This window comes from Mesoplodon mirus (assembly GCF_964341445.2).
Source record: "Mesoplodon mirus genome assembly, chromosome: 6".
Classification (NCBI taxonomy): Eukaryota; Metazoa; Chordata; class Mammalia; order Artiodactyla; family Ziphiidae; genus Mesoplodon; species Mesoplodon mirus.
This window is the reverse complement of record NC_138982.1, coordinates 14,808,689-14,834,758: the sequence shown is the minus strand read 5'-3', so window position 1 is coordinate 14,834,758 and position 26,070 is coordinate 14,808,689. Positions and strand designations below refer to the sequence as shown.

The 26,070-nt window shown below is 39.0% G+C and overlaps 1 protein-coding gene across 3 annotated transcripts in view; it reads left to right on the top strand.

Moving 5' to 3' along the window:
• The first annotated feature begins 3,043 nt into the window (after positions 1 to 3,043).
• The window catches only part of CP (ceruloplasmin), a 66,326-nt gene continuing 43,299 nt past the window's right edge, over positions 3,044 to 26,070 (top strand). For 2 of the 3 annotated variants that reach the window (XM_082624200.1, XM_082624198.1), the window contains exons 1-9: positions 3,044 to 3,269; positions 11,751 to 11,998; positions 13,799 to 14,011; positions 14,374 to 14,547; positions 16,154 to 16,408; positions 17,699 to 17,870; positions 21,801 to 21,940; positions 23,103 to 23,240; positions 24,276 to 24,490. In XM_082624200.1, coding sequence (XP_082480326.1) covers positions 3,124 to 3,269; positions 11,751 to 11,998; positions 13,799 to 14,011; positions 14,374 to 14,547; positions 16,154 to 16,408; positions 17,699 to 17,870; positions 21,801 to 21,940; positions 23,103 to 23,240; positions 24,276 to 24,490 — 1,701 coding nt within the window. In that variant the 5' untranslated portion in view covers positions 3,044 to 3,123. The remainder of the gene's footprint in view (positions 3,270 to 11,750; positions 11,999 to 13,798; positions 14,012 to 14,373; positions 14,548 to 16,153; positions 16,409 to 17,698; positions 17,871 to 21,800; positions 21,941 to 23,102; positions 23,241 to 24,275; positions 24,491 to 26,070) is intronic. The other variant, XM_082624199.1, reaches the window with a different exon arrangement.

The following is a 26,070-nucleotide window of genomic DNA, read 5'->3' as shown; positions in this document are numbered from 1 at the left end:
ATCCAGGCTGCTACTCCTTCCCTACTCTTCTGGTTAAACCTGCCGGTTAATTCTATTAACTCAGTGGAGGAATATTCTGGCACTGTTGTTTTGGGGCTTGTAGGGATATCCTCTCAATTATCTCCTGGTTCCCTAGTGGCCTACATTTTAGTTTGGATCAGAGTTTGTGCTTCCTTTTCCTCCTCTATAATTATGTCTTCATCTTCTGACAAGTCATTATCCCAAGGATCATACCTCTTGGAGTCCCAGTTCTGCTGTGAAATAACAGTCCTCACCTTTGAGTGGGGCAGCCTACCACCCTGCATTTTAGCTATCTTACATGCTGTCACTACAATATGCTCTTCCTGTTGTATTTTCTTTGACATGAGGTCAGAAGTGGCAGAACATGCCCTCTGGACAGCCCTGTCTAACAACAAAATCTCTTCAGTCTTCTCTAGTTTCCTGCTGAGCTGTAATTCCTTTTCTGTACTAATCCTTAGAGCATATAATGAAGGCCATGCAACAGCTGAGATAGCTTGCTCACTTTTTTTTTTTCCACTTTCACTTTCCTACTGCTTCAGTCAATATATCTAGGAAGCCCTTTGGCATTTTCCAGGCATCCTGTACTCACACAGTGGCCCAAAGTGTCCCACAAACCTAGCCAGGTCACCCCACATGGAAGAGGTTGGCCAGCCTGGGATTTCCCCCACCACAGCGGGCTTTCCCCCAGCATGACCCCTTTACCCACTCCTGTGTCATTTCCTGTCTCCTGGCTGGCTCACCAATTGTTGGAGGATGGAGGAGATGGAAAGTGCCCACGAACTGAGAAGGTATCTTGACACCAGAAACCGAGGCAGGCAGCTCCATACAATCAATGGATTCATTTATTATAGAGTAAATTCCTCACAGGGTAGGATTGGCAGACAAGGATCCAGAAGCATTCACAGCTGCTGTCCACACCACCCAGGGGCCATTGGGACAATTTTATAGTTAACCTAGGGTATGCGGGTAGTTGCTTGGAAACAGGAGGCACATTTCTAAGTCAAGATTTATGAATGGGAAACTAGTCTCATGGGCACTGGCAATATATCAGTGAAGGTCTTCAGGGCATAGAGGCCACCTGGATCTAAAGATCATTAAACAATATCTATTAACTACAAAGCCCTCAATGATAGATAAGTGATTTCCCGCATAGTACAGCCCTGGGTAGGGTCAGTGGAAGAACAGGAACTGTGCAGTCCCAAGATGGCATCATTTACACCATCAGCCATACACTGGCTCGTACAGGGGCTTCATGCCAATTAAAAAGTGCCCCCTAAAAAATGTGCCCCCTCTACAAGAATAAACTACTAAAAGATGTTCTCTCTGTGTGGACCATTTGGAGAAAAGGAACTTTTCTGGGCACCAATTTTTAAAAGGAACAGTATCTTGCAAGACACAGGGTTTGGCCAGTGGAGTCTGGGCAAGATTTTAGCCCCATTCAGGTCCTCTCAGTGGGCATGAGGGCACAATTGTTTAAGGTGCCTCAAGAAGGAGGAGGTCTTGGGACATCCTGGGCATTGTGACTCAATTTTCTGTATCAAGATAATTAGTTAAGATTATTGTTAGCTGGTGAAAGGAGAATCTCCACTATGTGACCTAACATGGGTCATTTCATTTAATTTGGACAATAGCCCTCTGAGGCTGAGATTTTAAAGATGAGGAAACTGAGGCTGGGGTCAAGTATGTATCTTGCTTGGGGTCACATGGTGTCATCAGATTTTGATCTTTATCCTGCTGTTTTCCTTAGCATTCAGTCTCCTTCTCTGATTTATGTTTCTCTGTAGCACTTGTTGCTAATAATAAATATTTCACTCTTCATTTGTATAAAGTTGGTCTCTCCCCAGTAGAATGTAAGTTGACAAGGGTAGGGATTCATGTCTGTTTTATTCACTGCTGTATCCCCACAGTGTTTAGAACAGTGTTTGGCACACAGAGGGCTCATTCAGTAATACTTATTAAATGAATGAATCATTCAAACATTGGGGTGCCTTCTCCTATACCAATCCATTTCTATAAACACCTTTTGGCAAATACTTACATAATGCATTGAGGTATTCTAGAGAAAAAGATTACATCAGCACAAAATGTGCACTGTTATCATCAGGATTTTCTTCAGCTAAAAAATAAAGAGTCTGGGCTTCCCTGGTGGCGCAGTGGTTGAGAGTCCGCCTGCTGATGCAGGGGACACGGGTTCGTGCCCCGATCCCGGAAGATCCCACATGCCGCGGAGCGGCTGGGCCCGCGAGCCATGGCCGCGGAGCCTGTGTGTCCGGAGCCTGTGCTCCGCAACGGGAGAGGCCACAGCAGTGAGAGGCCCGCGTACAGCAAAAAAAAAAAAAGAAAAAAAAAAAAAAGAAAAAAAAAAAAAGAAAAATAAAGAGTCTTTTACCCCCAAATTCATGTCCACATCAAAGAGAGAAACCCCAGGTTAATAAACTAGAGCTCTTTCTCTTTACTAAAATCAACTTTTGCCTTTGAAGACAGGTTTATTTATGTCTGATTTCTTTGATAATTAAAACAGAATCATCAACCCCTGTTATTCCCTGCTAGTTATTTGCATACAGCAACACACAATAATCTGATAAACTTTCTATGATGATGTGTTCGGAGCTTACAAAATAAATAAAGCCTTCAAAATAAATTCTTATTTGAGGGTACTTAAATCTAGCATGCTAAATATCATGTTTTGTAGCTTGAAGTTGTAACTAGTTATTGTTAGGCTTTTTGAAAGGAAAGAGAGCATTGTATTGTAGCATACTGTTGGAAGAACAAAAGGAGCATTTAGACATGGTCTTTGCCCTCCTGGAATTTGCACAATGAGTGGTAGAAGCACAGAGTTATACACACTCCAGCACGTCCAACAATAACTGTTGACTTTTTATTTGCAATCAGAGAATCCTGGCAATGGACAACTAAGTTTTCCCTGGGTTTACGAGAACTGAACTGAGGTGGAAAATGTTATTTGCTTTAGCGAAATAATTTCGTCTTGTGCAACAAAAAATTCTGTCCATCAAGTAAATAAAGGGAGAAAGGCTTATTTATAAAGTTGCCGGCTTCTGATTTCATTCTATTGCTTCTCAGGCTCCAAGAGGGAAAAAAAAAATGAAGATTTCCTTGCTCTGTATTTTTCTAAGTTTATGTAGTCCCTCAGCCTGGGCGAAAGATAAACATTATTACATTGGAATTATTGAAACAACTTGGGACTATGCCTCTGACCATGGGGAAAAGAAACTTATTTCAGTTGACACGTAAGTAACTATTTTTTCTTGATTATAGACCAAATTTATAAATTATTGATTAAAAAATAAAGCCAATAAGATGAAATATTTCTTTAATTTGTATATACAAAAACTGCAAAATATGGACTTGAAACAATAGACACTTTAATAAATCTCTAATTCCTGGGATTTTGTTTGTTTTTTGAGAGGCTGCCTTACTCTTTTCCACTTGGTCCTGAGGAACTGTGTGGGCTTCTTATTACCTCCTCTGGTTCTTATCACATCTCCCATCAGGGTTCAGTCTTTTTTTCTGTTTATGCAGAAGTTCTTTCATCTAAAGAATAACTGTATAAAATTTTATTTTTCCTATACCGTTTACTGATTACTAGTGGTAAAAATAAAAGTTTTTTAATCCTTCAAAGAATCACTTATAGAAATCAAATACAATTTTAATATGACTTTGCCTAATACTTGCTGGGTGACTCTGGACTGTTAATTACATTCATCTTTCTCAGACTCAGCATCCTACCCTGTAAAATGAAGATAATGAGAATACTTCAGGGGGTTGTTTAAAGAGTGGGTGCACATAGAGCTCTTCGTACAGTCCTTGGCACATAATACATGTGCAAAAAAATGTGAGATAGTTATTATAATGCCTCCTCACAAAGCTCTATGTAACTTAAATGTTTTCTTGTTTCAGTTGAAAGGTCCCTTATTTCCAGCAACATCCACCACATGAAAAACCAGGGGTATAGTTTTCCTTGAAGATTTTTGTGATGGAAGTTTGTCTATACAGAGGTCATCACTTTTAATAATGTTAGTTAAAAATTTAACACCAAATTGAAATTTGTTATTCAAAATCAATATTCACAACATTTAGAGATGTATTTTAGTGGTGAAAATATATTTTAAAGATGATAAATGTATCTTAATAGTGATACTTAAAAATGTATGTTAATGGTGACAAATGAACCCAATGACCATTAACTGCTGAGATTGTATCTTTAAAAATTGGCCATAAAGTATGCCAAATTTCATAACATTGACTCTGTTGATGGTTATACAATATTCTCATTAATTTTATGTACATTTGAAATTTTTCAAAGTTGATAATAATACCTAATTGTTAAGTTATTAATTCAGTAATATGCAGTGAGGAAAGTTTCTGACCTAAAGATAATTAATTGTAAATAAAACTAGTATATCTTACAATTATTATTATTATTATTTTTTTTTTTCTTTTTGCGGTATGCGGGCCTCTCACTGTTGTGGTCTCTCCCGTTGCGGAGCACAGGCTCCGGACGCGCAGGCCCAGCGGCCATGGCTCACGGGCTCAGCCGCTCCGCGGCATATGGGATCCTCCCAGACCGGGGCACGAACCCGTATCCCCTGCATCGGCAGGCGGACTCTCAACCACCGCGCCACCAGGGAGGCCCCTACAATTATTTTTTTAAGCCTGGTTTTGAGCTACTGTTCTCTTCTTAGGGACATGACATATTTTTATGGCTTCATAAGGACCATTATTTTGTATGCATTCAGCATTTTCCCTAACTAAACATAATATAAATTATGCATTTTTTAATAAGGAAATGACACATTTTTTAAAATGTCAGGCATATTAGGGGAAAAAAAGTACTGTCCTACTCCACGCCCTCACCCACCATCCTTCTGCCATTATTCATGGTCAAAAATCAAATAAAATCAGTTTTATTGGGCATCAACTAAGTGCAAGACATTGCCCCAAGCACGTTTTAGTAAAGTCTTCTCTAATTCTAGAAATTTAGAAGAGAAAAAGGCTTTGTTAAGAATTTTTTTGCAGGGACGGAAGAGAATTCCTTTATTTTTAAATACTCTAAGGATTTTCCTGGCGGTCCAGTGGTTAAGATTGGAAGCCCTCCTGCTTCCAATGCAGGGGGCGTGGGTTCGATCCCTGATTGGGGAACTAAGATCCCACATGCTGCACAGCACAATCAAAAAAAAAAAAAAAAAAAGATTAACTACTCTAGTGTCCTGTGTGTGCTGGAGAGGGTATACAGCATTGGCTTAATCATCTTCTTTTGCTTCAGCAACAGCCTAGAGTTGTGCAAACTCTAGATGACAATGCTCACTCTGTCTGTGAAATTTTTAATACATCTGAACAGCAAATATTGAATAGGCCTTTAGCAATTTTGCCAGTACTATGCTAACCTTTTTGTATAGATGAGTTTAGGTAGCAACTTTTTGCTTCCTCTTTGTCTCAGATTTGCAGAATGTCCAGCTGCTTAATCCATTCAGCCTTCTATAACAAAATACACCAGACTGTAGCTTATCAACAACAGAAATTAATTTCTCACAGTTCAAGAGGTTGGGAAGTCCAAGGTGCCAGCATGGTCATCTCTCTTCCGAGTTCATAGCCTTTTTACTGTGTCCTCACTTGGTGGAAGGGACTAAGGATCTCTTTGGAGCCTCTTTTATAAGGCATCTACCCTGTTCATGAGAGCTCCACCCTCATGACCTAAGCACGTCCAAAGGCCTCACCTCCTAATACAATCACATTAGAGATTAGGATTTCAACATATGGCAAAGACGGATGTGATATCACCAGGCATGATTACTGACACTCGTTGTGTGAAGGCTAAAAAAGAGTGGAGATAAATAGGCTGAGAAACAGGTTGAAAGAGTGCAAGATATTTGTTAGGCAAAGAATTAGGTTTAAGCTGATGTTGACCTTGAAGGTCTGGAACAATGAAGACAAAAGTACGTATTGAGATGGCAGAAACTCCAACTGTTTCATGTACCAGTGATCACTAGTACCTAGAACATAGGAGACACTAAATAAATATATTTATGAGTAAATGAAAGTGAATGAATAAAAGTACATAGGAAGCTAGACAAAATTATAGGCTGTGTTGTAAAACATTTCCCTTGCTCCGAGTATGGACAGATTCACACCGTGAAATAAATCAGAAGATACAATGAAATAAGAAAAGTCAGTTTATGGAGTTATATGTGGGTTAGTGGAACTGAAAACACTGGAAGATATAAAAGAGAAAATGTATGGATTTCTTTTACCTAGGAAAATAGAGTTTCCTTTTTTTTTGTCATATCAGTAATAGTTATTTCTAATGGGGTGAGGTAGAAAGTAATTTCCTTATGCTCAGCACCGCCATTTACTTAGGTCCGTGCCTTATCTGTCATTTCAACAAATCAATAAGTAAAGATCTATAAAATATAGTTCCTGCTCCTAAGTTATTTGTGCTTAAATGAGAATAAAAGACATACATATGAAAACAATTAGCAAATGCAATACTTTGTTCTGGGCCCTTGGTAGACACTAATTAAATATGTATTGACTTTTGGCTACATAGTAGCAATAAGTAGCAATACTCCTGTTATCTTCAGGTTACTTTTTTTCCTGGTGACCTATAGGATGCTAGAAATAAGTGAAAAAAATCCTTAAACACAAGAACAGCCATCACAAAACCCTTTTACACTAACTTCATAGGCTCTCACTCAGGCTTGGTGACTCTTAATTAACATACAGTTCTTACAAAACATTGTTACCTAGTTTTCCAGCCCATTGTAGGTTTAAGAAATAAAACAGAAATACTATAGTGAAGATGTCATCATAAGCAGATCCAATGACCAGAAGAAATGACAGCTCAAATTTTACCCAAAGAGGGCTTCCCTGGTGGTGCAGTGGTTGAGAGTCCGCCTGACGATGCAGGGGACACGGGTTCGTGCCCCGGTCCAGGAAGATCCCACATGCCGCGGAGCGGCTGGGCCCGTGAGCCATGGACGCTGAGCCTGCGTGTCCGGAGCCTGTGCTCCACAACAGGAGAGGCCACAACAGTGAGAGGCCCGTGTACCACAAAAAAAAAAAAAAAAAAAGAAAGAAAATTTACCCAAAGAAATAGAGAACAAACCAAGAACATTCCACCCTATGGTATAATAATAAGTATTATAATTATAATATTGAGTGATCAGGATACCATAAATATTCAATAAATGTTAATGTTTACTATCATTATCAGAAAAGAAGTTGATTTTTTCCCCAGTATACCCTGTTTAAGAAAACAAGGAAGCAAACAAAACATTTTTAAAGAAAAAACTTGCACTGAAGGCATTCATTTTACCCCTTCAAAAATAGTCTTAACATTTAAAATAATTCTTAAAGAGGTATAATTATGAGCTAAAGTTATCTGGAAAAGTCGCTTATGATGACTCATATTCCAAGGTTGCCAAATAAAAAATAGTAAGCAAAATCTGGTGTGGTATAAACCCTTCATATAGGACAGCCTGTGTGCAGGAACTAATGAAGTAACTACACCATTTTATACATTTCAGGCTCTACAATTTATTATCACAGCTGCTATTTTCCCCAAGAACATATCCAAAAGAGAGCTGACACCTAGGTACCATTTTCATGCTGTGTTAATGAAGCCAGGCCACTGAGAACCTATAATTCACCTGAGTTTGTGCTATGCATATCCAGGTTAAGTCTTTGCCTGCCAGTTAATTTTTGACTGTTTTCCTTGTGATTCCTGTGTGTAGTAGGCAGAATTTTTTAAATGATCTGCAAAGATATCCTACCCTAAAACTCCAGAACCCGTGAATATGATGAGATATCACTCCCACGATTTATGTTATATTCAATGATACAGTTGACTTTAAATTAAGGACATGATCTGGGTGGGTCTAGTCCAAAGCAGAGAATTCTCTAGTAGAAGAAAAGGAAGTCAGAGAGATTCAAAGAGGTTTGAGGGGGATTCAACAAACTGTTGCTGACTTGAAGATGGAAGAAGCCACTGGGAAGGAGTATGGGTGGTCTTAAAGAACTGGGAGAGGTCCTCATCTGCTAGCTAGCAAGGAAGCAGGAATTTCAGTCCTACAACCATAATGAACTGAATTCTGCCAATAACCTGAGTGAGATTGGCAGTAGACTTCTCCACAGATCCTCCAGACTAGTACTCAGCCCAACCAACAGCTTGATGCCAGCTGTGACAACCTGAGCAGAGAACCCAGTCATGCCATGCCAGACTTCTGATCCAAGGAACTGTGAAATAATAAATAGGTGCTGTTTTAAGCTGCTTTATGATCATTTGTTACACAGCAAGAGAAAACTAATATACTATGTCTCAATTAATGAAGCTAAGAATCCAGAAACTTTTCACGTGTATTACCCACATTTTAGTAACCATGGCTAAACATAAACCAAGGCCCCCTTGAGTGCACTCTGAATTTATGGGAGAGAGTAGCATTATTATTATCTTACTAAGGCAGTGTTAAAATGTTTTAATTCCTCTACCATTAAAAACTCACTTCTGGGTCTGAATCTACCAGAAATTAGAGGAATTGCTATAGGATTATAGGAATTGGGGGTGCTAAAAAGGAAGGATGTGTTTACTGAGAGGGGGACATATCTATTGTAAAGAATAGAAGAGAACATGTTACAGTTGCCAACAGAAAGAACTATGATTAATGTGAATTACTTGTTTGGGTCAAAGAACAACCATAATAGATTTTTTTGACTGGATATCTGACTGGCAAACTTCCTGCAAGCTTCCAGTAACTGATACTTTGTCCCCAAAGCCATGCTCTTAAAGTTAAATAGACATTCCCTAATGACAGTTTGATGTTTCTTTGGAGACAGAGTATAAGCAAACAGGCCTCCTCCAAGCTATCACATGATGTGAAATATTTCCCAATTTGGTTAAGATTTAATTTTGTTTCCGAAAAAAAGACAAGATGGGAAACACATTGTGCATATTGCTATGTGTATAAAAGGAATTCCAAATGTTAAAAATACTGGATAGATTATGATTTCAGATCAGTTACTTTTTAAAGTAATTTTCACACCCCTCCCCCCAAAATCTTTGTATACATAAAAACGAATCCCAAAACTTAGACAATGCTCCTCCTATCTCAGGAAATGATTAATACAGGAGACTGTCAAACCAATGAAAGCATTTTGACAAAGTCTGCTACAGTTTATTGAAAAGGGATGTGACATATTCCTTAATGCTTTAGAGGCACATTTAGGAAATATAAATACACACTATAAATGAAGCCTTAAGAATTTGAGGGCTATTTTAAAACTCTGGCTTTATTTAAGATATGGATCAACAGAGCATGGTAGAACACAGATTAGAATCTCTATTTAAATATCACTGGGGCCAATCCCCTCGCAATAAGAGTGTGTACAGACACTGGAGAAAATGTACCCCGAGGCACAGACGGACCTGTGTGACACAGAGTTGTCCAGGGTCCTCTGGAGTGACCCAAGAGTAATTCCGTCCTTGCACTGTAAGCTTTGCAGCTGCCGCTGCGTGCCTGACTGAACTGCCCTCTTCCTGACCTCCTCTCAGCAGTGTGGACTGGATGAATCTGCCTTTAATCTCAGTGGCCTTCACTGCCTCAGAATTTTGCTGTTGGTAAAACATCTATTTATTAAGAATACTCCTGTCCATACTAATGCTGCAGTTTCCAGGGAAGAATGTTTTCCCATGTATTTTGATGTCCTCGAAGTCTCTCAGAGCCTTTCTTAATTTTTTTTTTTTTTTCTGTTTGGGTCTAACAAAATGGGAACTGCAACAAACAATTAGAAAATGAAAACAAATATGAGAAATAAAGGCCTAAGCATGGATTTGCCATCCCGGGTACAAAAGATGTCACTTCTTTATTTTTCTAACTTCCAGCTTGGCCCTTCTCCCACCATGATAGGGGAAGGGACCCCCATCTCATTCATCTTTCAGTGAACAAGTTGAGAATCCTGGGGTTTAAACAATCCAGGATTTAAAAAATTGGGGTCCCTAGTGTAACAACTATGAGATGCTCATTGTTGAAACGCCCTGGTCAATTCAGAACACGGGAGCTTTACTATCTCCAAAGCCTGTTCCCAATGCCCAGACGCAGCCACCAGGACCACTGCCAAGTGGCCCTGCTCACTGGTCCCAGCACTCAGGCTCAATCTGGTGCCTCCATGCTGCCATGCCAGCAGACGTTTGACCACAACCAGGGTATGGCCTGGAAACAGAACCTGCCACCTTTCCGTCTCATGTCGTCCAGGAATCCCACTGCCTATGGGACTGGGCCACTTTCTTCCCCTTCCCCTTGCAGCCTCCCCTACTCAGGTTGCCCATGAACGAAGAACGGCATCAGAACACACAGGGGTATTTGTTAGCAAATGCAGATGCCTGACCCTCACACCAGCAGCACAGAAGCAGAATCAGTGGGGCTGGGGCCTAGGAACCTGTATTTTATCAAGGTCCTCAGTAGATTCCTGTGCACATGAAAACTTAAGAAACATTAGGCCAGAGCCCTAGATTTTTAAAAAAACAGACCTTTCAACTTGGACCTTGCAACAGAGAAAGTCCAGAGCTCCCAGACAAGCCCTGCCCTCATCTTGAAGAGAGAATGGAAAAGTACCCCTCACTCTTTCTGATGAGCTTCCCGCTGAGGAAACACGACAAAGTTTATTTCTCCTCAGTCAGGTTATGTGGCCTCATATGGGTTCAATGGAAAATGGTAAGGTGTCAAAGGTCACCGAGATCAAAGTAGGCAAAACACAGGCGTGCGCACACACACACGAACAAACACAAACCCCAGACCATCAGCTGGGGTTAGCAGTTTTTATTCTAGTGGAGGAGACCTCGGTTGTGGAAGGGTTTGCCAAAGCCCAGGTCTTAAGTGGGTTCCCCTGAATGGCTAGATGGCATTGCCCACAGATAGATCCCACTGAACTCTCTGGGCTTGCATTAAGCACAGTAACTTAAGAATCAGTTCAAAAGTTTGAATATCAAACTTGCTTTCTTTTCTTTTCTTTTTTTTTCCTGGCTACTATTCAATTTGCTGATATTTTTAGGAAAGTTTTAAGCAACTATTAATCAGCCACTAACCAGAATATAAACATTCAACGTTCAAGTATTTTTGCTAGCAAGGGATTAAAAAACCACAGGGGTAATTCAAATGCAAAGATAATTTTAAGACCCACACACATTGATGAATCAATTCCAACTTTGATTTAGTTTTGCTAAAAGAAATTAAAAAGATGGAATTACTTTAGCATTATTAGTTTTACTTTAGGAAAAAAATATGCACTCACTTTCACACCTCACATATCCAGATTGAATGCTTATAAACTCAGATTTGTTCCAGTGGCTGAAAGAGGTATGCCGTAAGTGAGAAATGCCTTCATTAACTACTTTATTTTAATATTTCACTTTAATTTTGTATTCTATTCCACAATGCCTCTGTGTTTTACCATGAAAATCTTACAGGAAATACTCTGGTAAGCTGCATTACATTTTTATGGCGCATCCACACATGGTGGTCTGCCATATAGCTGATGTGTGACACCTCACATAATTAAAATAACAGGGCTAAGTGCCAGCTCTCCTCTTCATTTTTTGGAGGCATCCCTACAACAACTGGCAAACATTTAATATGATATGGTCATTCCTTTCTCTTTCATTATAATGTTATCCCCAGAAGTGATGGCTTCTAATAGAGTTGTCTTCTTTGCCTTTGCAGGGAACATTCCAATATCTATCTTCAAAATGGCCCCAATAGAATTGGAAAAGTCTACAAGAAGGCCCTGTATCTTCAGTACACAAATGAAACCTTCAGGACGATTATAGAGAAACCTGTCTGGCTGGGGTTTTTAGGCCCTATTATCAAAGCTGAAACTGGAGATACAGTTTATGTACATCTAAAAAACTTTGCCTCTAGGCCTTATACTTTTCATGCACATGGAATGACTTACTATAAGGAACATGAGGGTAAGTTCAGCTCATACGTAGCTGGAATTTCCTCTTCCTTTTCAGTAGGAACACTTTTTAATTTCTGAGATTATGGACTTTCCTCCTGGATAAGACCTGTACTATGTTGTTTAGCTCTAAACTATTTTATGAATAAGTATTTTGGTTCATCCCAATAATGCTGTGTTTCTCTGGGTTGTACTTGTTTTGTGTGAAGTGTGAATGTGATAGAATTTCTGTGTGGACTCATGTAGTGAGAGTCAGTGAGAGCTGGGACCTCCTTCCCAGAGCCCAAAGCCTTTCCAGACAAATGGTCAAAATAAGAGAAATGGGCAGTGTGCATTAAAGCCTGGAAAAGACAAAAAGCCAGAAGGAAGAAACAGGACCCAAGATGGGGATTGTCTTATCTCTGAAGTTCCTACATGTGAACATACTGTAGCCACTGTCACCTTCCATCCTAACTTTGGATAAACTCTGTCCCAGCTAAGGCAGCATGAGTAGTCTCATACAGTAGCCAAGTAGTGCAGGTGCCTGAATGGTCCCAGAGTCACATCTGAGACACAGTTAACCAAAAGGTCATTTGAATGTAGTACTTGGAATCCTTAAAGATGGTACAGGAAGAACAAATATTAGATTTGGTGCTTGTGATCTCATTCTTAGTACATGATGATGATGGTGATGATGATGAAGGGAGATGGTGTTTTGTTGTGATTAAGAACAAGAGCTTCAAAATTAATAGACCAGTGTTTGAGTGCAGTGTTGCCTTTTATTGACTGAATGACCTTGGACAAGTTAACTTAAATTCTCTGTGCTACAGTTTTCTCATCTATAAAATAGGGACAATGAGAGTACACAATAATAGCTCAATAAATGTCAGCTATTATCCTAGGCAAAAATGCTGAGGCCATGTTCATTGAAATGATAAGGATCAAGTTTGGAAATTAGGATAAAATTAGTTTTAATTAATTATTGGTTTTCTATTTAAAAGAGGTATTGCTTTACAGGGTGAATGTTTTGATCTTCTATATTTTTAAATTTGTTTTTCTAAACCAAACAATTACATTCATAGCATAAAAGCTGACTGCCATCTTATTTATTTTTTACAGTTTCATGGTATATTTTGGTTTCAATCATTTTTAAGGTATGGTCATTGTATTGTGGATATGTTAGAAGAAAAAAGAGTTCTTTTAGAGATACATACTCAATTATTTATGAATGAAATGATGATATGATGTCAGGGGTTTGCTTTAGAATAATTCACTGATGATGACTAATTCACTGTTAAGAGTGGGTGAGGGTATAGATGAAACAAGATTGGCCTTGAGTTGATCACTGTTAAAGCTGGGCTGTTGGGCACATGGAAGTTCATTATATTATTCTCTCAACTTTTGCATATGCTTGGAAATTTACAAAATTAAACAATCCCATGGTAACTTCAAAGGCAAAAATCTGATATCATACAAGAAGCTTCAAGTGATAGGAGAAAGTAGCCATTTTGCTCTTACTTCCAAACCATAACCCCAGGACAAAAGTGGTACTTTAAATTGCAAACCAACAGTCATTATGCTGTTGACATATCTATTACTGCTCCTTGAAGACTCAGTCAAGTATAAAAAATGATAACATTTTCTGTGAAACTTCCAGACCCTGTAGCCATTTGCCTTTTATTCTTCTGTGCTCAGATAGAACACCACTGCGTTCCCAAGGGGATACATACTAGATGTTGAATAAATGTTTGCTGAATGAATTAATAGACCATCTATTTTCTCATTTAAGCTCAAACACATTCAATTTGTAATTTCATTGCATGTCGTTTCCTAGGGGCCATCTACCCTGATAACACCACAGGTTTTCAAAAAGCAGACGACAAAGTGCAGCCAGGTGAACAGTGTATGTACATATTGCATGCCAATCCAGAACAAGGTCCTGGTGAGGAAGACAGCAACTGTGTGACCAGGATTTACCATTCCCACATTGATGCTCCAAGAGATATCGCCACAGGACTCATTGGACCTTTAATACACTGTAAAAAAGGTACATTTTCTCATTATTATTCACAATAAATGACTAAAGACAGTAGAGAGGGAGGTTTGTTTTTTAAATATACTTTAAGTCTTATGTGTTATGATTGAGTAGGTAAGGTAGAGAGGCAGTAAGTCTAGAAAAAAAGGAAAGGAAGAGCAGGGAAGGGTAAGGAGAAAAATGGGTACATGGAACAACATTCAGGTTACTGAACGTAAATTCCCTAAATGTTTCCAAGTCTATAAAACCGAAGTGACTGGTTTAGATTTCTGGTTTATTAGGAAAATAAATACAAAAAATTTTTAAACTATAAATCACATGCTAAAATTCATGCTAAAAATTAAGTTCTACTGATATAGTAATTTTCACTTCAGATTCTCTGGATAAAGAAGAAGAAAAAAATATTGACAAAGAATTTGTGGTGATGTTTTCTGTTGTGGATGAAAATCTCAGCTGGTACCTAGAAGACAACATTAAGACCTACTGTTCTGAACCAGAGATGGTTGACAAAGACAATGAAGACTTCCAGGAGAGTAACAGAATGTATTGTAAGATTACATAAGATCTGTTAACTTTATCTTATTTTTCTCGGTCCATTAATTCTGCTACTCTTATTCCCTCACATGAATAAGTAGCGTGTTTCTAATCTATGCCCTTGGTAACAAAGCATATTGGATGTGCAACTTGATATTCAGCTAAACAGGTCCAATCAAAACTCTGAGCCAGGTAAAGCTGGATACATCAAATTGTTTCTAAACCATTATCAATTATGGTTAAATGTATATGCATGTTATATTTGTTTATTTTTTATTCTCCCAACTCATTTTAAAAATTATTTGAGGCAGCCTAAAATTGTTAAATTATATTGTAAAGTATTGCACTATAATTAAGAAAATAGTTCAAACCACTAGTTCTGAAAGGTATTTCTTTTACATATATATTGTTCTTCACCACCCACCCACCCCAACCTTGCATCATTTTTTCTTATATTTTAGTTCACTTTATGTCTTCTAAAAATGTTTTCTTTACTGCCTGGGCTTCTCCTTGATTCTCAGACACAAAATAATGGGGTTAGTAAGATAGCCCATCACTCAGAATTTGCATAAAAAATCAAATCCCTTAATACGAACTAAACCAATAAGTATAGATTTTTGTTAGTTTGTGTTTAGCTTCTTAAAAATAACCCTTACTCAGAAACTGAGGACACAAAAATAACTGTACTATCAAAGAAGAAAAATTAACTAATTAACAAAGTACGGGTTTTTATTTCCAACTTTTGCTTATTTCTGGCTGAAAGATCCTCTTTCCATATTTTAATCCAGCCTCTGTTATGTGCTAACCAAAATAGGAGTTAGAGACTCAAACGTCTGGTCTGGCTAAGTCTGGTGTGGTATCCCTGTTGCATCTGGTTACCTCGCAATACTTCCCAAAACTGATTTCTACCTTAACTCTAGGACCTCTCAGTTTGAGCAGTGGCCCTTAGTTTCTTTGAAGAATCAGGCTATCCTGCTTTTGACCTCTTAGGTCTTTGTGGCTCTGGTCACTTGTTCCTACTGTCCTTTCCCTGCATTTCTTCTTTCCTCCTTCACATTTCTTCCAATTTTGTCTTTCATTCTTTAAAAAAAAAAAAAAAAAAGCTTCCCTTGTGTTCTTATTACAAAAGCAATTCACATTCACTGTAGAAAATTGGAAAAGTTCTGATAAACAATAACAAAAAACACTGACATCATCCATACCACCACCAACAACATGATACATGATTGATTCCTATATAAACTTCAGTGTTTTTTCTATTTACTATATGTGTGCACATTTATATATATATATGTATTATATATGTACACATTTGTATTTAAAAATATACACATGAACATACCAAGGTGTAGAGTCTATAACAAAGAGAGCAAATAGACTTCATCTTCAGTGTTGTGTTCATGTGCTAATATTGTGTTGACAAAAATCTTGAGGCTGAATTCAGGTCCAAAATGAAAGAGTACTGTGATTGATTAACAATGTCTGACGTGGGTACAGGAGGGAAGAATAGCAGCATGTGTGACAGGTATTTTCAATCCCAAACTGATTTTATTTAGAGGTAACCATCAATATCCCAGTCACCAATGTCTGTTAGTCACAATCTCTGCTCTTGACTTACAGCTGTGAATGGATATGCTTTTGGAAGTCTCCCAGGACTCTCCATGTGTGCTGAGGACAGAGTAAAATGGTATCTCTTTGGTATGGGTAATGAAGTTGATGTGCATGCAGCTTTCTTCCACGGGCAAGCATTGACTAATAAGAACTACCGTGTTGATACAATCAATCTCTTTCCTGCTACCCTCTTTGATGCTTTTATGGTGGCCCAGAACCCTGGAGAATGGATGCTTAGCTGTCAGAATCTAAACCATCTGAAAGGTAAGGCATCTTTACCTGAAATTAGCTGTCAGTTGAGAAAAGAGTCATGTCTCAGTTACACTATTAATGGGCTGATTATTGGAAATCAGAATCTAAAGCTAAATAACTTTGGAATGATCTGAGCTTTGAACTGGTAACTTAATTTTATTCCTCTGACAGTATGCATCATAATGTAATTTTTTAAAAAGACTGAAAGACTGGAGCATTTATAAAGTAATTAAAAATTCAAAATATGTTAATTTTTGGAAGAAAAAATTGGCCCTGATGTGTAGTCCGACCCTAAAAGTATAATACTGCATACAGCTTTCCAGATTTGTAAAATACACAATATTTTAAACACCAGAAGATTTGTATATTGTGCTGAAAAGTAGCTTGTTGTGGTTTTTTTGACTTGTTCTATTAAATATAACCAACTTTGTCCTTTGAGTCCAGCTATTCCTTAGTTTAACATGCTAGATCTCTCCTCCATCTCTTTAATATAAGGTAATAAAATATCCCCAGTTCTTGAAAAATATTAGTTTGCAATATTGGTCTTCTGAAGAAATTAGGTTTAATCTGGGTCTTTGAGTATGTTACTTTGACTTTCAAACATGATCTTATTCATCAAATGTGATCATGGCAGCAGAAGGCACAGCACAGCAGGGGCATAACCATTTTATCTAAGAGAACAATAATAATACATGCTCATTCTATTCCTCCCCCTCCACCCCACCATATCCCCTAAAATATGGCAGAGCATCTCTTCATCACTTATCTATTTTTTCTCATTAAAGCATTATTTATTTCAATGCTGACTCACTGATAAAATAAAACAGCGAGGGAATTCCCTGGCGGTCTGGTGGTTAGGACTCTGCATTTTCATTGCCAAGGGCGCAGATTCAATTCCTGGTCCAGGAACTAAGATTCCACAAGCCACGTGGCATGGCCCCCCCAAAAAAGTGAAATTAAATGGTGAAAGTTCATTTCTCCCCACATCACTTATCTATTAATGTGTCCTTTTGTTTTCTTTCTCATCAAAAGACTTCCCAAGCAAAACCCCACAGAAACTGGTTCCACATTTTTAAAAACTCTAGTAGTATCACTTCTCTGTGCCATATAGAGAAGTTTTTTTCACTGCTTGAAGTTTCCATGAGTGATTTATATACAACTGGTTACTCTAGTTTATAGTATTGTTCCTAGCTATCTATTTCTTCAGTTTCCATCTGTCACTTCACCAGCAGCATTTACAAGGCAATAGGAGAGACAAACATTGGCTTCATTAACCAGTGTCTCCTTCTGTGTGGTTTTCAGCTGGTTTGCAGGCCTTTTTCTGGGTACAAGACTGTAAGAAGCCTTCATCTGAGAACGATATCCGTGGCAAACATGTTAGACACTACTACATTGCTGCTGAGGAAATCATCTGGAACTATGCACCCTCCGGCATAGACACCTTCACCAAAGAAAACTTAACAGCACCTGGAAGGTAGTTGAGAAAAAAAGATATTATTTCAAAATATGCCTCCCCCCCGAAAAAATCATAAAAGGCTGATTCAGTGATTAAAATTTTAATTGGTACCTGAAATTGAGTAACTAGACTGCTAAATATTTATTAGGGTTTGGTAGTGAGTCCAAGTTTGAGAAATAGGACTTTTGAGTGCATGAAAAAGAATAGATTTAAAAGTTTTCAAATGCTCAACAAAACTCTCAGAAAACATTGAATACAATTAGATCAGTTCATTTGCTTTTCATTTCTGAAAACATAGCATTGTAAAATCCAGCAGCATTAAGTACATTCACAAGGTTGTATAATCATCAGCACTGTCCATTCCGAGAATTTTTTCATCATTCCAAGCAGAAATGCTGTGTCCACTAAACAAAAACTCCCCATCCCCTGATAACTTCTATTCTACTTTCTGTCTCTATGAATTTGCCTATTCTAGGCACCTTATGCAAGTGGAATCATGTAATATTTGTCCTTTTTTGTTTGGCTTATTTTATTTAGTATAATGTTTTCAAGGTTCATCCATGTTGTAGCAGGTATCAGAATTTCATTCCTCTTTAAGGCTGAATAATATTCCACTGTATTCATATACCATGTTTTATTTATCCATCTATCTGTTGATGGACATCTGGGTTGCTTCTACCTTTCGGCTGTTGTGGATAATGCCACTATGAACACTGGAGTACACGTATATGTTTAGGTCTCTGCTTTCAGTTCTTTTGGGTATACATCTAGGAGTAGAATTGCTTGATCATATGATAATTCTATTTTTAATTTTTTGAGGAACCACCATATGGTTTTCCACAGCAGCTTCACTATTTTACATTCCCACCAGCAATGTACAAGGGTTCTAATTTCTCTTCTAATTGTCAACATTTATTTTCCATTTAAAAAAAAAATAGCCATCTTAACAGGTGCAAAGAGGTATCTAATTGTGGTTCTGATTTGCATTTCCCTGATGCTTAGTGATTCTGAGCATCTTTTCATGTTCTCATTGGCAATTTGGAGAAATGTCTGTTCAAGTCCTTTGCCCATTTCTTAATTGGGTTATTTGGGGTTTTTTGTTGTTAAGTTATAAGAGTTCTTTTTATATTCTGGATATTAATCCCTTATCAGATATATCTGCTTTACAAGTATTTCCCCTTATTCTGTAGGTTTTCTTTTCATTCTCTTGATAGTGTCCTTTGATGCATATAAGCTACCTTTGGTACATGTCTGATGACTTCCACGGCCCCCCAGCTGTTCTTCCTGCCTCAGTCTTCCTTTCCTACTGTACATTCCTCATAAAACAGCCAAAGCAATCTTTCAAAAATGTCAATGAGATTATGCCACACCCCTGCTCCAAGTCTCTGCCCAAACATCACCTCTTTAGAGAAGCTTTGTTTGCCACGCATCTACTTGGAAAGGTTAAGTGATTCACTCAACGGCAAACAACAGGTCAATAGCTGGGCCTGACTCTACCCAAGCCTGTGACTACTGAAGCAGAGATTTAAGTCCCCGCCACACTGACATTCAGTTGCAATGACTCCCAAAGCTGTATCTCCAGCCTGGAAGGCTCTTATAAATTGCAGATTTTGCGTTTTGAACTGCTTAGAGGACACTCCACTTGGATGAGGCCCCTCCAAATCAGTATGTCCAAGTCTGAATCCATTGTCTTCCCCACAAATCTGAGTTTCCCTCTCTGCATGAATGGTATTGCCATCCATCCATCGCTCAAGCCCAGAGCCTGAGCACCACCCTTGACTCCCTCCCTCCTTCACTAATCCCTCCTTCTCTCCTCATCAAATGCTGCCTCATTATATCCTAAATACCTCGTAAAGTTGTTTGCTTCTCTCCAACCTCTTTGCTAATACCTCTGAAGTCATCACTACCTCTCATTGAGATTTTAAAAGCAGGCTGCTGACCCGTCTCCCTACCCTGCCTGCTATGCTCCTGCCCTAGTTTATAAGAGATGCCATACTTGCTGTCTTCTCTGAGCCTTCCCACAGGCTGTTTCCTCCTTGCAAATACCCGCCCCCTTCTCTCCGCATACATATTCCATCATTTTAACTCCACTTCTCCTCTAGATCATTTTAAAGAAACTCGTCCTCTGGAAAGCCTTTGGGGCCTCTCCCGATCACTTTCCCCAACCCCAGGAGAAACGTTTCATAACGCTCTGTGCTTATTACATGTTACTATATTGATTGATTTGTAGTCTGTCTTCTGGGACAGATGTAACGTCCATGTGGACAGGGATGGGTCCAGCTTGCTTATGGGTATGTCATCAGCATATAACAGGGTTCCTGGTAAAGAGCAGATGTTCCATACATTTGTCGAATGGGGTGGCTTTGGCAAGTCAAATGCCTTTCTGAGATTTCATTTTTTCATTTATAAAATGGGGAGAATGGGGAGCCGATGGCAGAGGAGTAGGACGTGGAGCTCACCTCCTCCCAGAAATACATCAAAAATACATCTACATGTGGAACGATTCTCATAGAACATCTACTGAACGCCGGCAGAAGACCTCAGACTTCTGAAAGGGCAAGAAAATCTCCACGTACCTGGGCAGGACAAAAGAAAAAAGAAAAAAAGAGACAGAGAGAAAGGACTTGGGACAGGACCTGTGCCCCTGGGAGGCAGCTGTGGAAGAAGAAAGGTTCCTACAACCTGGCAAGTCCCCTGACTGGCGGGGAGATCAGCCAGGACAGAGGGGGAGCTTCGGAGCCTCGGAGGAGAGCGCAGCAACCAGTTTGCGGAAGGTAAAATGGAGAGAAACCTGCAGGGATGGTTGGTACCTCCACCCTGAGCTCCCCAGCCTGAGACACTCGTCCACCCGTGTGGGTGGGGGCTGGCGGCTGAAGCTCAGGCTTTGGAGGTTAGACCTGGGGAGAGGACTGGGGTTGGCTGCGCGAAGACAGCCTGAAGGCAGGGTGCCATTGTTGGGGGCTGCGCGAGGGGAGGGGCAGGACTGCCAAAGGGGTGTCTTTTCCCCGCGCATGCGCTCTCAGGCAACAGGACGCTGCCTACACGAGCTCCAGGGGTCGGGGCGGGCTGGGCCTCCACCGCTGAGAGAACCGGGAGCCAATCGCTGCCTCCGCCATCCCAGGGCCCGGGAGGGCGCGCCGGTCACCACATCTGCACGCCCTCTATGCAGGGCAGAAGGGCCAGCACGTGCTGAGGAAAGAGGTAGAAGCATCCCAACTGAAAGTGGCCCTCACGCCAGAAAATAGTAAAACCGCACAAGCTACGCAGGGATGCTCCCGCATATAAATAACCTTCCAAGACTACGGTAGCTAACTGTTTCTCCTAAACTCACAGAGTAAGAGAAATATAAGCAAACGAAGAAGCAAGGGAACCACTCCCAGTTAAAAGACCGAGAGAATTCCCCTGAAGGAACAATGAAACAGACCCCTTCAGTCTAATAGACACCGAATTCAAGAAGGAGGTAATGAGGGGCTTCCCTGGTGGCGCAGTGGTTGAGAGTCCGCCTGCCGATGCAGGCGACACGGGTTCGTGCCCCGGTCCGGGAAGATCCCACGTGCCGCGGAGCGGCTGGGCCCGTGAGCCATGGCCGCTGAGCCTGTGCTCCGCAACGGGAGAGGCCACAACAGTGAGAGGCCCGCGTACCAAAAAAAAAAAAAAAAGATTCTATTGCAGGACAATTTATTAACTGTCAGGGGTTGGGTGACATGGACCCTCCTGAAATTTTTTTCACTTCGCTTGAAAAAATAAAATCTCTATGCCGTGAGTCTCCACCCCTTAACATCCTTCTATAAGGTGCCTAGTACTAACTGCCCCTCTGAGGAGTATTTGGTAAATAATGGGTAATTTCTAAGCACAGGTCAGAATTTTTCTCTTCAGTTACTATCCTATGTGACAACCTGGCTCTGCTCTGCTTTCAACTCCAGAATTAAACCTTTTTTCTTTTGGCAGTGATTCAGAGGTATTTTTTGAACATGGTTCTACAAGAATTGGAGGCTCATATAAAAAGCTGGTTTATCGTGAGTACACAGATGCCTCCTTTACAAATCGAAAGGAGAGAGGCCCTGAAGAGGAACATCTTGGCATCCTGGGTGAGTCTGTGCAGAATACATATGACTAATGTACTCTTCCCCTGAGCTACCATCAACCTCAGAAAGAACAGAAGCTACAGAACCTGTGGCATGATTTCTACGTATAAACTATGGACGTGGAAGAGGAATCATCAATAAAATGCAGCAGCGAATTACTTTTCCAAATGTAAATTACCCATAGTAAATCTTCATCATTAAAAGCCAGGCTGACTTCAAATGATTAATTTTTTTCTTTCTTCAAAGAGGTAAGGGGTTTGTGTGACTTTGTTTAAATAGACGGTAAAGCTATTAGTTTCCGCTTTTAGCCAAATGTACATTCCCTTAGAAATAAAATTCAGCTACTAATGAGACAGGTTGGGATTGTTTTAGAGCCTCCTGCAGGCTGCCCCCAGGCAGAGCCCAGAGACCTGTTCTTGCTCAGGCACTTGGGCAGAATAGCAAGTGAGTGGCTTCAGACTGTCCTCACTCTTCACCTATTAGCTGTGTTACCTTGGAAAGTACTCAGCTTTCTGTGCCTGTTTCCTTTCTGTAAAATGGGAACAGTAATAACAACAGTCCCTACTTCATAAATCTGTTGTAAGGATTAAATGAGTTAATTCACGTAAACATTCAGAAGAGCACATAAGAAGCTTTCAATAAGTATCATTTTATATATTACATAAAATATTTTTGTACTATATTTCTGTGTTTTTGTTCTATATTTAGTAATAATATTGATTTTCGTGATGGGAAATCCACAACAGTGGTGTTACGTTTCACAGCCAAGACAATTTAACTTACCCCCTTTGGGTGGTCAAGGTTTATGGCATTCTCCTGACTCTTTAGACAAATAACACACATCTGGTCCACAGAAAAATAGGGTGAGGAGAGTGTAGATACTCTGAATAGTATTTTATAGAGTATGAAGCTTGTGAACTAACTTGGATAAAAATGGTAACAAATTTCATTACCTGAAGTTAACTAAGAAAGCCCCTCTCATCTTTTCCTGGCCTCCTCATGTCAAATAGATAATGGACTTTTTAAAAACCAAGGTTTCCATTTGCAACAATAAGCATGTTGCTTCCAGTGGTTCTTGCCAGAGGACAAGGCAAAGAAAACAACTGTCTTATGCATTCTGTGTGCTATATATCAGGGAGGATAATAATTCTCTCTTTGTCCCTAGGTCCTGTCATTTCGGCAGAGGTGGGAGACACCATCAGAGTCACCTTCCATAACAAAGGAACATATCCCCTCAGTATTGAACCGATTGGGGTGAGCGTCGATAAAAGCAATGAGGGCACGTACTACAGCCCAAGCAGAAGTGAGTACAACACTCTGTAACCAAACAATAATGTTTAATAACCTACTGTGCTGGTCACCCCCGGGAAAATTGTCCTGCAAAAACCAAAGGCTGGAACTTCTGAGGAAACTTCTCATATACCGTTCTCAGAATCATGCCAGGAAGCAAGTAAATCTCTTCCTACCATTTCCAATATGTTTGTGGAATTTTGTCCTACCTTAATTGGATGATTATTGACAATGCTGCTAGTAACTTATTTGGATTGCATCAATTATACATTTCCAGAGTTCTATTTGGGTGATTGTTAAATTTGAAAAATATTCTTGCAATTATAAGATTAGATGTACATTTTAGAATATTTAAAAAATATAAAAAGGTGTAGCCAAAAATATTATCCATAGTTCTATAGACAACCACTATTATATTTTTGTATGTCCTCCATTCTTTGATCTGTGTAAATAATAATTACATGTGTTTGAGATCATAGAATATAAATATACTTATCACTATAATTTTATACCCAGAGTTTGCTTTCTTAGCACTATAAACATTTTATAACTATAATTTCAGTGATACAAAATATTCCATTACATGAAAGTATTTAGGTATTTTTGTATGTCAAGGCTGACAAATGAAGACCCTATTCTGGGTCTCAGACTTCTTGTATCCTCACGTGGAGGAAGGGGCTAGGGAACTCTGTGGGATCTCTTTTGTCTGGGCACTAATCCCACTCAGAAGGGCTCCACTCTCATGACCAGATTACCTCCTAAACACCACTTCGAACACCATCATATTGCACATTAGGATTCCAATATGTGAATTTTGGGGAAACATAAACATTCAGACTATAGCAGGCACCAATCTCAGACAGAGGTTTAGAGGAGACTTCCTGGAGAAAATTATTCCCATTTGTGACCTGACACTGGTAGGATTCCACTCTAATTCATAAAAGGAGCACAGAAGTGGGTTATCCTAGACTAAATGCAGTCTACTCCATGGCTCAAATGATGACATTAGAAAGCATACTTAACCTCTCCAGTGTGACCTTTCTTACAGATGCGACTCCTCCTTCAGCCTCCCATGTGGTACCCAAAGGAACATTCACCTATGAATGGACTGTCCCCAAAGAAGTAGGACCCACTTACAAAGATCCTGTCTGTCTAGCTAAGATGTATTATTCTGCTGTGGATCCCACCAAAGATATATTTACTGGGCTTATCGGGCCAATGAAAATATGCAGGAAAGGAAGTTTACTTGCAAATGGGAGACTGGTAAGTCCAATGAGGGAAAATGAAAATGATATTCCAGTCCCTTTGAATTATCATTATTATAAGGAAAATCCTGGGGTTTGAGGCAGTGAGGGTTCCACGCCTAATGTTTATTATAATTTTTTCTTAGGCTTATATCTATATTGTGCAGAGATTCTCTGGCTAACGTGATTGTTCCAGGATGAGTTGGAAACAAGATTTTCCTTGGAATCCAAAGTCTATTATGATACCAATAGACTTCAACACACACATTTCAAAAAATCACCTATTAATGATAATAAGTCACTCAACATTCACTAAGGAAATATTGCTTAAAATATTTTTTATGTGGCAGCCTGGATGGGAGGGGAGTTCAGGGGAGAATGGATACATGCATATGTATGGCTGAGTTCCTTTGCTGTGCACCTGAAACTATCACAACATTGTTAATTGGCTACACTCCAATATAAAATAAAGTAGAAAAAAAATGAAATGGGAAAATGACCCTTTGATCTAGAAATAGAAATCCCTAATCCCACAATTGTTTTTAGCTCTAAAATAAATATTTTAATATAAATCTTTAAAAGAGAAGATTCTTTTAAAAATGCATTCAATACAGTTATCACATCTTAAAGCATCATCATAATTCCTTAATATCATCAAATTTCCAATCAATGTTCACATTTTAATTGAACATTTGTCCTTTAATTGTTTCAAGTTTGTTGTGTGGATAGGCACTCAAATAATTACACACATTACAATCAGTTGATATGTTTCTCAAGATATTTCCTTGCGTTTTTCTGTTGCAAAAGTCTTTTATCCTGTAGAAGTTCTCATGTCTAGATTTTACTGATTGCATTCCTGTGGTGTCATTTAACATGTTTCTTTCTCTTTTACTCTATTTCCTATAAATCAGTGGCTAGATCTACAAGCCTGATCAGATTCAGGTTAGATTTTTTTATTTTTTGCAATACTACTTCATGTGTGGTACTGGGTACCTCGATCAAGGAGTATATAATGTATACTTGTCTCTCAGTTGGGGATGTTGTCAGCTACTGATAAACATTTCCTAGATTCATAAATGAATCAGGTGTTGAACAATAGTAATATTTTGATTCCATCATTCCTTCTGTGTTTATTAGCTACTATACTTGTATAAACAGAAACCTCTCTTAATGGACTATTTGGTTGCCCTGAGGTACGTGTTATACAAGAAAGGAATGACAAATGCTTGATTCTTTCCCTTTATTTACAAGTTTTAGAATTACTAGTTCTCTCCTAACATACTTCAAAGGTTTTTAATAGTTTAAATTTAAGTACTATTGTAAACTCATGGATTTAAGCATATTTAGTATGCTTCAATTCATTACTATTATACTTACTGATGCTCAAAATGTCCTATTTTTTGCCACTGGGAGACTTGCTCAGGTTGACTTCATTTTTACATGAACTTAGTAGTCTTTGAAGCTTCTTTGACTTCTAGTATAAAAAGCTATTTCAGGTTCATATTGTACATTTTCTGAGCCAGACCTGAAATCAGTCATTTCTCCCAAAAAGTCCTGGTTCTTTTCAGTAAGAAATTATTTTTAAAACTACAGTCAGGG